Source organism: Euprymna scolopes, chromosome 36, assembly GCF_053919585.1.
Source record: "Euprymna scolopes isolate OS-2025 chromosome 36, ASM5391958v1, whole genome shotgun sequence".
Classification (NCBI taxonomy): Eukaryota; Metazoa; Mollusca; class Cephalopoda; order Sepiida; family Sepiolidae; genus Euprymna; species Euprymna scolopes.
The window spans coordinates 62,999,708-63,012,541 of record NC_136517.1 but is presented as its reverse complement, the minus strand read 5'-3'; the positions used below and the strand labels follow the sequence as shown (position 1 = coordinate 63,012,541).

General features: G+C 33.7%; 1 protein-coding gene across 3 annotated transcripts in view; it reads left to right on the top strand.

Annotated features, from left to right (window-relative positions):
- Positions 1-12,834, top strand: part of LOC145260539 (serine/threonine-protein kinase D3-like) — a 370,628-nt gene that overhangs the window by 331,476 nt on the left and 26,318 nt on the right. For all 3 annotated transcript variants that reach the window (XM_080118751.1, XM_080118754.1, XM_080118753.1), the window contains exon 16: positions 6,132-6,230. In XM_080118751.1, the coding sequence (XP_079974877.1) occupies positions 6,132-6,230 (99 nt within the window). The remainder of the gene's footprint in view (positions 1-6,131; positions 6,231-12,834) is intronic.

Below are 12,834 nucleotides of genomic sequence, written 5' to 3'. Positions count from 1 at the left end.
AGTCGGAGGTTTTAGCTGGAGTCTGAGTCGGATTTCTAAAAGTACTAGGAGTCTGAGTCGGAATTTTTTATCCGACTCCGACTTCTTGAGTTCAAAAAAAAAATTTTTAAATGGTTTTCCTGTTTGGTTTTATCAGTTACACAATTTAGCAGTTTTTGTAATGTCTTGTTCTTATTTTTTGAGATCTCATATTTTTTTTTTTTTTTAATTACATTTTCACCCCAAACAAGGCACATTGCCACTTTGGTGTAGGGGGCTACTATCAGGGGCAGCAACTGCTGGGGCACTATGTTGGGATTTGGGCAGCAAGATGTCAGTTCACGTTACACTTGAACTTCTGCATGTCAGTACAGTTAGGGAAACAGGGACCTGGAATGGAATTCCAGAATCTAGCGGTTCTAGGGAAGAAACTACTGGAGTAGAAAGATCTTTTACATCTAGGGATCTCTACTGTGTGGGGGTGGGATTTAGCTGCCTGTCGGGTTTGTCGAGGGTGTCTACGTCGTGGGGACACAAGTGTCTGCAGTTCGTCAGAGCATTCACCATTAAAATACTTGTAGAACAGGCAGAGGGATGCAACGTTTCGACGATGGGACAGAGGCTGAAGCTTAGATGCCAGTTCAGGGCCTATCAGATTGGCGACTCTCTTTTGAACCTTATCTAGGAGCGAGAGACTAGTAGCAGATGCACCAGCCCAAATGTGACAACAATACTCCATACATGGGCGAATGGTGGCCTTATAGAGGTAAAGGATACTTTCAGGTGTCAGTAGTTTTCTAGCACGGTAGAGAGAGCCTACCTTTTTCGCAGCGGCCTTGGCAATGTTTTCAATATAATTGTTCCAACTCATGTTTCCTGTGAACGTTAGGCCAAGCAGTTTGAAAGATGTACTCTCAGACAGGAAGTCACTGGCCATTGCTATTGGTGGCAGAGAAGGTTTCTTGTAATTATTGAAGGAAACCAGTTTAGTCTTGGCAGCATTGAATGTAACCATCCATTTATGTCCCCATTCCACTACAGATTGGAGATTATCCTCTAGTATTTTTGCCATTTCTTCAGTTATGTGTTCATTTGTTTTCCTGTCATGCCTGTTATAGAGTGTGGTGTCATCAGCATATATACCCATCTCAGAGACAGTTTTGTTGGGGAGGTCATTAATAAATATTAGGAACAATAGAGGCCCAAGGATAGACCCCTGAGGCACTCCCGCATTTATATCACACTGTTTAGATGTACGACTGTCGAGGACAACCTGCATTTTTCTCTTATCTAAGAAAGATTTAATTATGTTAAGTATTCTACCAGTGATGCCGTATGATTTAATTTTCCTGAGGAGACCCTCATTCCATACCCTGTCAAAAGCCTTAGATATATCTAGAGCTACTGCTCTGCCCTCGTACTGTCCTGCAATGCTTCTACTTCATTAAAATATTTCGGTTTATCAGATCACTGCAAATCTTGTCTGGACAGCTTTTTTTGCTTTGGTTGTGACGTCACACATGATCAATGAAAATTCTGTCTTTGTTATCCAGTGATCTCACTCAATCAGATTGTAATCCGAAAGTTATCCAGTTCCTGAATGGAATTTGGCAATTTGATTAGTCCAGGATCGATCCCGAATTACAATCGTATCCAAAAAAAATGGGCGTAAATCAATTTGTGCTGCCACCATGTGACAACATTGTATATGATTAACTAATCTAAACAAAAATAGCTGATTATGGCTGAAACAGTGTATCCCAGTGATTTTTCTTTTCCTTCATTTTCGGTAGTTTATCACATTTTTCGTTAATAGAAATATGCTAGATTATGACAAAGCTACTTCAGAATATGAAAATCATACATTTATCAAATTTAGTGGTTTGAAATAACGAAATTGAAAACAGGGGTTACTAATGAATATAATAAACCTACAAGTGAACCAATGAAAAATAGGAATCAGAGTAAAGAAATTTATGAAGCATTTTAATCTAATTAAAAACTCATGTTATAAAGACAATTGCAAATTAGACCTAAGTGTATCAGATATTTATGCATTAACCCATAACCATAATAGTAAAAAAAAAAAAAAAATCTTGGCCAAATCTTGTGCATTGTGTAATGTGACTTTGGTAAAGACAAATAGTGATATACTGGTTAGGGTAGGTCGATGTTGGAATAGTAACAGGGCTAGGGTGGAGAGTTGCAAATTACCAGAAAAAAGTGACCACATAATATATTTTTCCCTTTAATATTGTCAATATTTGAGGAAATGACTTTAAATTGTGAAATAATTTATGATACTGCTAAGATAATGGTATTATCGAACAATGTCGGCCTGTAAAATTAGACAAGGTATGACTGCCAGCAGATACATCTTTTCATAGAATAGACGGACTTTGGTATTTTGGCCCTTTGCATCTCACAATGGCAAATATCAAAGCCAAATAGATCCTAGCTAAAATCTGTCTCCATAAAATAGGTTCCAAAGATAAAAAAGGTTAGGAAAAATACTAGTCTAGCTAGAGTAATAGCGTAATGATGGCATAAACATATATAAGATAATTAGTACTTGTTTTATGCTCTATATAACTTGCAAATTAAAGTAAGCTTGATAGCCATGCACTCAAGTAGTGATTCGGACCTAGGCGAAAGAGATATTATGAAACAGATGCCAATTTAGCGGTCTTTTGCTAGATCTGGAAATTTCGTTTGCAATCTAGCAAGGAAAATTTTGATCTAGTGGCTAGCAGGTTTTTTCTAGAAAATCTGGAGATATTTGGCATCCACACACCCACAATTTTAAATGACAAAATAAAGAAAAGCGCTTGAAAACACTTTAAAACAAACTAATTCATGTAGGTAGAAAAGTAACATTTATCGCCTTTGGTAACAATAATTTATTGACTATTTGTTTTATTTTTCACCATTTTTTTCGCCTAACTATTCTTAAAACTCGCTATAAAATCGCTTTTTCCAAGTGGGGGGTGGGCGTTCAGCCTCTGTAGTTTAAAATACGATCTATTCACTTGGTTAAAGTGTAAAAAAGTTAACAGTTGAAAATTGTAAAAAGCAAAAATAACAGCAAAAAAAACAAAAACAAAAAAAAACTCATACCAAACACAGTAGTATTTAATTATCTACCAACCTGTATACTTTTAACATGCTAAAACAATCGCTTAACGGGCTTAATTTCTCAAGTTATAAACAAATGACTTATTCTACCACTAACACTAAGTTCGAGTTGCACTCCCAAATGTAAAGTTAGTGATAATCATAGATTTTTTAATACAATTTTTCAAGAATGAAGTCCCCAATGGTTAAACGACAAACAATCAGCTAAAAGAAATAAAATTAAAAAAAAAAAAAAATTAAACAGTTTCAGCATATATAAAAGATACTTGAATTTTACTGCGTTTGGTATCAGGTATTTGTTGATTTTTGTTATTTACATTTTTTGACTGTTAATTATTCTACACTTTAACAAATGACTGTTGTTCTTACTTACTTGCCCCCCCCCACCCAAAGCCAACATTCATAATTTTACTTGTATATATATATATATATATATATATATATATATATATATATATACATGTATATGATATTTCAATAATAAGCAATCCATGCTACTATAGCCCTTTATGGCTTTTCCTGTTTTACCTTTGATCCTCATTCCATAAAGGCAGTATTATCTTTTAAAATATTATTCTCTATATAATGTCTTTATCCCCCTCTTCTGATGAGAAGCGTTTGGCTTCGAAATGCCATGGCCTAAAGAGGTTTCCCTATCCCTAAATATTGTATTCTATTTTGAACTGATAGCATAATAAAATTTAATTGTAAATTTTTTTATCCCTTTGTTATCTTAACTTATTCTATAAAGCTGGTAGAGTTTATATGTGAGTATATTTATCATGCAAGTGAATGTTAAACGTCGAAAATGATATACATGAAAAGTATTTATAAAATGCTGAATAGATGTGGGAGGCTGGTATATGGATCTGCAAAATAGATTTTCACATAGGGTCAAGGAGTCAGGAGTCTGAGTTGAAGATATTAAAGGAGTCGGAGTCGGCATCCTAGTAATTCTAGGAGTCGGAGTCAGACTTTTACCATCCATCTCCGCAACCCTGGTTATCACTATTATCCATCATTAATCAGATGCAAACATTTCTCCATCGGATGAGATGCAGAGTAGAGAAATTGCTTTGACGATTTTTATTCTCTTATTGCGATGGTGTGCTTTAAATTATTTGGCTAAAGTTCAGAACAGATGGAGAAAAACTGTTATTTGGGTAATCTTGGCCTGGAAAGATTGGATTTGGCATTATGGTTAAAATAAAAACTTAAAAATCAATGTTTGCTAGACACTAGCATGATGAAGGACAAGTGAATGGTACCCTTCCTCCCCTACATTTGTGTAGTAGCTAATGAAAATAGAGCCTTCTGGTTGCCCACAGCTACTTTTTTTTATATATATATAAAGTCAACGCATGCAATAAAGGTGTCTCCCCGCCTCAAAAAAGAAAAATTGTAAGAAATTGTTTATTGCATTTTCTTGTAGTTTTTAGTTGATTTCAGTTGATGACTATTTTCACCTTTGCTCATTTTATAATTTTAAGTGCTTTAGTTTCTAAACAGCCTCAAAATAAGAAATTCTAATATAATTGACCCAGTAAAAATTATAACATTGTAAACATTACTTTAATACAATATTCTTGGAACAAAAATTATCTTTTATAATTGGTACAAAAATTAATTTACATATTTACAACTATGTCTGCATGTTATCTAAATGAATAAATGCAAAAGTTTTGTTTATCCTAACTATATTAACATCAAAATGTGCTGCTGTTATTTAAATCGATAATATAACCTAGCAATTTGAAAACAAATGAAAGACCCAAACACAGCTATTGGCATTTGTATGACAATTTTTTAAACAATTTATAAGCTAATATTTTTTGCTATTCATTTGTAATTTTATTATCCTAGTTTACCCATATATATGCAATCATTTTATCAATATTGACAGTAATTAAAGTGATTTAATAGACTTGTAACAAAATTATCAACATCTTAATGTTTATTTATTTGTTTAAATAAATGCGGAAGTTTTTATATCACATCTCCAACAAATTTATGAATGAAATGTTTTAAATTTTTATTTCAAATATCAACTTTTCTAAAATGATAAAAGAGAAAACATTTAATTTAATCAAATTTTGTCTCCACAAATTCTAATCACCAAAAAACTCTGTAAAATGAGATGCTGCTACAAGATGAATGTGTGTATGTTGCAGAGGATAGAAAGGTGAAGTTGCCAATCGACTGCACAACTAAGAAAGTAGAGACAAGGCAATAGCAAAGAGATTACAGACGATTAGTTAAAGATAATGTATCGTGTTTTCACTGGAAACTGGTAACTGTATGTCAGTGGGCACTGGACCTGGTAGTTGGATGTCAACGGGAATCGAAGCTGGTAGCTGGATGTCAAAGAACGCAGGAGTGAACTGGAGGCTGCAGGAGTGAGCTGTTGGAGTCACTAAAAACTGCTAGAGTGAAGAGTCAAAACAGGAGTAGGCTAGAATGGCAGGGGAGTTTCAGAAGGTAGGCAGCAGTGAAGTGTGTATTGCATGCAGGTAGTTTCTGATAGACCTGAAAAGGGCTGTTTGAATCAGTTTGTGGTAGTTATCCCTAAAAAGGGCTGTTTGGGTACTGCTGCTGCCTCTGCTTCCCACGGTGATTGGGCACACCAACTTGATTCTCGTAAAGGGAGTCTCCTAGCTCCTGGCCAAAATCAAGATTTGCTGTGAAAGTCACTGGCTTCATGGAAAGGTATTCTAGTTCCAGGTGATTGGCTTGATAAACAAATGAATGATAGTTAATTTCACACCAGATTTCTTGCAGTCAAATATCTTAGGTGGTAATTTTGGTTAAAAATTAAGTCTATTCGTTTTGTTTTGTTACAAAAAGTTAAGTTTTATTTTGTTTTGTGAAAAAAAAACCATTAGTACTTTTTATGCTCAAGGGTGACTTCGATGACTGCCAACAGCTGTCCATGTTTTAGAAAAAAATGGTAGTGTTAATCTGATACACTGCGACATGTGAATGTTGATATGCTAAAACCTTTTTTTTTTTTTTTTCAGATTTTAGTGGCCTTAAGACATCTCCATTTAAAGAATATTGTTCACTGTGATTTGAAACCTGAAAATGTTTTACTTGCTTCAGAATCGTCCTTTCCTCAGGTAAAAATGCTAGCATTTTTAATTAGGTTTTTCCATTATTAAATTTGTATTTAAAAAATATTGTAAAATACCTGATTGTTTTATCACTGTTATGGACTTTTCAAAATGAATAACCTTAATAAAAATGAGCTTCTGTGATATAAACGTAAGAGATTAATTTAATATTTCATGTATGCTTCTAGAGATGTATTTTGAAAATGATTGATAGTGTTTGAAGCATAAAATGATGTTCCAATAATTTTTTATCATGATCCAATATTTCAAAAGCCCTGCATACTTCATCAAGAATAATCAGAGAAAAGATGGAGGAAGGAAGTCACTCATGTTCAGATTATTAATGTACCAGGAATTATGATCATATGTTTGAGATGAATTTAAGGAGCACTTACCCCTCCCCATCAAAATAGATGATTGCTTTAAATATTAAGATTTATTAAACCTCTTTTTGCTTCAAAGAACACATTTTTTTTCTCTCCAAATTATCTTCCATTTTTCCTTCCAACTACAGTAACGGTAGAAATTGAAACATAGGCGTTACATATGATTCCAAAATGTTCATCCTGACAACAACTGATGCATGTTTCCAGAAAACCACTTTCATTCGATTTAAACATTTCCTACATTAATTCCAACATACATAACTATCACATAACATTCACAATCAGATTAAGTGTTTTATTTTCATTTGCTAATATGTCATAGCACTTTCCCATTAACTACCAGGAATTCTCTTTATTTACATTTTTCATCTCTGTCCGAAACTGTTTCATTTTCATATTCTAAGATTCATCACTAAACCATAATAAAATCGATTATAGCAACATGTCTGATTTCACTTCTCTCATTCCAGTAATCAACACAAACATCCTTAAAAAGATAGAAAAAATACTGTCTCTAATTTCTTCTAGCCATCCCAAAACAGAAGTTAACAAGTTTAATTTTCTGTCCCTGTGAGATATTTACCCATAAAATTAACCTCTCATATCTAAGCTAAAAATTAGTCTCATTATTTTCTATAATTATTTAAGCAGTTAAAAGTAGATACATTTAGCAAAATCCAACAAAAATTATCACTTAGATATTTTTTTTCAATTTTAACCATTGAGCAGAAAATCATATTTTTATTTCTATACAAAATAGACCTGATCGATATATTATCGAAATTTAAAATCAATTCATATCAATAAAATATCTAGTTCATTATCGGTCATTTGATATTTTCGAGACAACTAGGCAAAACAATTATCTTGATTGTGTCTAATGTTGTTCATGAAAAAAAATGTATTTTCAAATAATTTTATTTATCTTGTATTCAGTATATTATTTCTGCAAATTTTATTCGTCCTTTTAGTCTAAATATACTCCTCCACTTGCATTAACCATGTAAGTGGAATATCAGAATACACTACTGCCCCTCTGCAGAGAATTAAAGTCCCTCACTGTTGGCTGTAATGCCTTAAAACAAGATCCTGGTGGCTAAAGGATTTGGAGGTCTGTGTTTAGCACCCCCACTTCCCAACATCACTTTGGCTATTACCTGGGCTAGATAGGCAGTTGGAGAGGCCTGATCAATCAGCTAGTCATATCAAGCCCTAATACTTACCTGCATAAAACCCATATACTTCTGATAACATAAGCCATCACACACTACCCAAAATCGTGTGAGAGCATAAGTATCAAAAGACAATGGGAAGGGTCAATCTACTGAATAGCAATTATAACTAAATTTTTCATAAAAAAATAGGTAGTATAGGATGAATTGATTCTCCCTTTCTAACATCTCCCATAACTTGATTTCAAGACAAGAAACAGCACAAAACAATCTGTCTGAAAAGGTGAAAGAACTAAGATCACTATTAAAATTGCTAAAGAAAAATTTAACCAGTTCAACAACCAGATGCGATACTAAATGGGACCTAAAGAAAATCCCCAATCCCAGATTGACAAAACTGTAGACACCTAAACAAAAAAAGCCTCAGTCCAAACAACAACAAATGCCAAACCTACCCATTGCTATCAAATACAATAACCCTTCACCTCCAAAAACAATTTTCTTGAAAAATCAATATAACAAATAGAAAACAGAAATAGTACTAATTGAAAAAAAGCCTCAGTCCAAACAACAACAAATTGAAAATGTAAACAAATTTACACTAATAGAAACTAAGCCAAGAACGATGTTCAAGACAGAAAATTAAAAAGCCCAAATAGAAACAAACCTCGCCAACAATCTCTATCTAGACCCAAACCAAAAATAACATCAAATGAAGTACCAGGACCAAACCAAAAACGAAATGACCCAATTGAAATTGGGTGAACATCCCTAAGCTTCTACAAAACTTTCCCAGAAGCAAGAAAGACAACAGAAATGCCAAAATATGTAGAGATGGACAAAAAAAATATAGTAGACAACAAAACATCCAAATGACAATACGAAACATGACGCATAAAACCATACTATGGAATTACTCATAATTTTGTCACAGATAACACCTACTGTCATCTATAATATAAATCTCACCTATCTGTTTAAATGTATGTATGTATGTTTGTATGTCAGCCTAAAATTTTTGACAGAGGCAACGGATTTTCATGAGATTGGTATCATTTTAAAGCTCGACCCTTCGGATGACAAACCCTCAACTGGGCACTTTTAAGGGAGTCACTTTTTTCGCTGATATTTTTGAAAGTCATCCCCTCTTTTCGATTGACTAACCTTAATTTAAACCTTCGCCACTTCCAGTTTGGCAATGAATGCAACGACAAAGACATCACTTTTCTTTTCTCTTTTTTTTCACATTCTTTTCCTCCTTTGCTGTATGGGTTTGAGCCTGCCTGCCTACTACCACTTTTTTCTTTTTCGACACACACCTGGTCAACGCTGGGCACCCAGGCTAGTCTCTTTATATAAGAAACTTTCCTACAAGAAACAAAAAATCCAAAACTACGAACAATGCAACTTTATTAATAACATAGGACACAGAGCTAATGGAAATACAACAATACTCATCAGAAAAAAACCCTACGCCATAATAAAAAATCAAAAAACTATATATAGCATAGCAACTCAAGTTAGATTATATAAAACCATCACCATCTTCTCTGCATACATACCATTAAATGAAACTATAAACGCACAAGAAATAACATCCTAGAACAACTCCCCAAATCTTTTACTGGGAGATTTCAACAGTCACAACTCGATATTCAGAAAAAAAAGCTTGACCCTTCTATATTTTTTAACAAGGTCCTCATGGGGGAGGCACGCAAAGAAGGCTTGTGCCAACAAGTGTATGACAAATATAATCTTCCTTGTTTGATGTAAAGGAATAGTAATATTCTTGAAAAACGTTCAAGGACAAGAAAACATGAGCCCGACTAAACTGAACAATGTGCATTTATTAATGCAAAAACAAAATGGAACAAACAGAATGTCTATGTACCTTCTTTGTAGAATTATGTTGCTTTTTGATTGAGTCCTTTGCAGCTAAAATTTTTAATATTATGGTGTTTTAATTTAAGTTTTCTTTTGTATCCTTTTGAATAAAAAAATCATGGGATTAAAAATTAGTTAGGAAAGATATTTTCCTTTGTTTTATTGTTGTTTCATAGAAGTTTAAATATATCATGTAAATCTCAACATATTAATATTCTTTTTAGTTTAGTTAATTTTACATTTATATAGTGCCTATTGTAGCTGTTTAAGATGCGGTTCTCTTGTAAATTATTTCTTCTATTTTTATACTGCAAGGTATCCTTGTTTTGCTCCAGGTGAAAATGATTAGCTCTCTCCTTACAGAAGCTCCTTCGATAAACCCTTACAACTAACTTTCACTCCAAATTCCATTTTAATCGAAGACTTATGACCCATATATTGATAAAGTTGCTGGGTAAAATTGTTGGATAATTCTAGCATTTCAGAAAATATCTGACACCTGATGCAATCCTCTACCTATATAGAAGTTGGATACCGTCGAAGATCAAGTACGCATGTTGCATTTGAAGAGGTAATGCTCAGAATATCCATTCTTTTCTTGACAAAATTGATCTTCTAATATTATGATCTCTTCTGTTCTCTACAGCATTTTTCTCAGGCATTTCTAATCTTTCTCTACTCATTATTTCCATGGAAAGTGCTTGGCTGAGCTTCAATCTCTGATTTCTCCTTGTAAAACTTTTGCAGCAAAAATTTCTTATTGCCACTACTGCAAAAGAATTTTTTTCATCCTCTGTGTCTGACATAAACTGGAATTTTCATGAACTTCCCAACATGTCACAAAATGGCTTCCCTGAGTTCTATGACATGGTCATTTTTTTTATGAACCGTTCTCGTCATATTTTATTCATTCCATTCATTATTTTCAATCCTATCATGGTATTCATCATTTTAATCTATTAATCTCAATAGCCCTTATCTTCGAGTGGCTTTAAACCTAATAAGGTGTGACTCCTTAGTAAAAAAAAAAAAAAAAAAAAAAAAAACATGGTCAGCAATACAGTCCACATATGACTGGATTTAGAGCAGTGATAATTAGGCAAAGTCTCAGTCAGCAAATTGGATGCTTTGGAAGGAGTTACTCAGATTCATAAGACTGCTCAGGGTCAGATTTTTTGTTTTATGGCATATCAACCCTTTTACATTATTTAATGCAGTAATTTTGAAAAATTTTATGCTTCAAGTTTTTTATATCTTGAGATATTTATTCATAGTGTTTGGTTTGGTTGTTTTGTGGAGGAAAATTGTTTGTTTTTGGAGAACGATTGAGTTTTGAAAGGGAAAAAATAACATCAATATTTGCATTTTTAGGCCAGGAAGTTGGAATTATTTGATGCAAGGAGTATACTTTTTGACTCTGCAATCTTGGACCAGGACCATACTTTTAATTGGTTTGTGATGTTTAAGTTTAAAATAATATTGGTTAAACTGAAATAGTAGCTTATGCAGAGTTCAAATGCTATAGTTTCTCTTAGTCATCCGTTTATAGATTCTGTTAGAACAAAGTATGGACTCACAACCCCTCCCCCCTTTACCCAAATAGAATATCAACATATGTTTTAGCAATTAATAAGTACTGTCTTTTTCATATTAAAGAAAAGGTAAATTGTAAAAAAAAATTGCTATAAATTTATCCCTATTTGCATTTTCTGCATGAAGACAGACTTAAGTCTTTTTTTATGTGGGGATATTTAGCTCTCTCAAAAGGATCACTCTAAATTTAAACAAAATAAAAATTGTCTCAGTCTAGAACGATTTCTCTTTCACTGACTGAGAACAGGAAAGATGAAGTGTAGTATTTGAAGAAATACTACAATTTGATCCTAGCTAAATCTGGTGCTACATTTACGTTTTTTCAGTTTGTGTTTTTTGTTAGAGGATTGTTTGATTTTTGGTGTTTTCTGATCTTTTTTGTAAAACTTAATTTTGTTCTCCAAAAACAAAAATAACAGCCCCTCTCCCTCCCTTTTTATTCCCCCCCCCCAACTCCCAGACCCTGTCGGTGGAGTAGCAGAATACACTGACTGCCACCCTGCAGAGAGTAAAAGTCCCTCTATGGGGCCACCTGTTGGCCGTAGGTGGCGACTCGTAATGCCTTAGAACAGGATCCTGGTGGCTGAGCACTTCATGATCTCTGAACCAAGTAGCCGTGAGTTAGCAACACTCCACTTTGGCCCTTACTTCGGCTAGACGGGCGGTCGGGCTGGATCACCCTGATCAACTGGCTAGTCATGGCAGTCCCTAATAATAGTAAACCCCCACAAAAACAAACACATACAAACACATTACACTTATAAAAAAAAAATACATGCACACACACATACTATCATTAGAAGGCGATGGCAAGGGCCAATCAGATGGTGAAAACTGATGCTATTGACAACTAACCCTTTCTATATCTTGCTGGGTCCAAGGAAATGAAAAAAATCGTCATAAGCAGCTATACTCACTGTTTGAGTATATCATCATTGTATCCCTGAGATGCTTGAGCGAATGGGTTTCCCCCCAACCATCTCCCAATTTAGGGCTCTGAGGAGGGTGGAGAGCAAGGATGATTAAAAAAAAAAAAAAAAATATTCTATGGCTTCCAAAAAAATTAAGACCCCATCCAGAAAGTGATGAAGATGAAAATACAAACTTTCCAGAGTATATAATCTTGGAATCGCAAGATAACGCACAAATAACTAAAATGTCCCCATTCATAATCGAAAAAATTATCAACAAAAATCTAAACACAAAACAAATTAAAAAATGGAACTTTACTTATACAAGTATCTACTAAAAGTAGTGCCGAAGAAATTTTAACATGGACAAAATTCCATGATATAAACATCAATGCCTACCCTCACAAAACCCTCAATACCTTAAAGGGAGTCATCAGATGTCCAGAATTAAACACCTGCTCTCTAGAAGAAATAAAAACAAACCTAAAAAAACAAAGTTATAGATACTAAAAGAATTACAATAAAAAGAAAGAAAAAAATAAACACCAACACATACATATTAACTTTCAATACTCCCACTCCACCAACTGACCTCAAGATTGGATATGTTAACATTAAAGTAGAAACATATCCTCAGACCGCTTCGCTGCCTAAACTGCAAAAC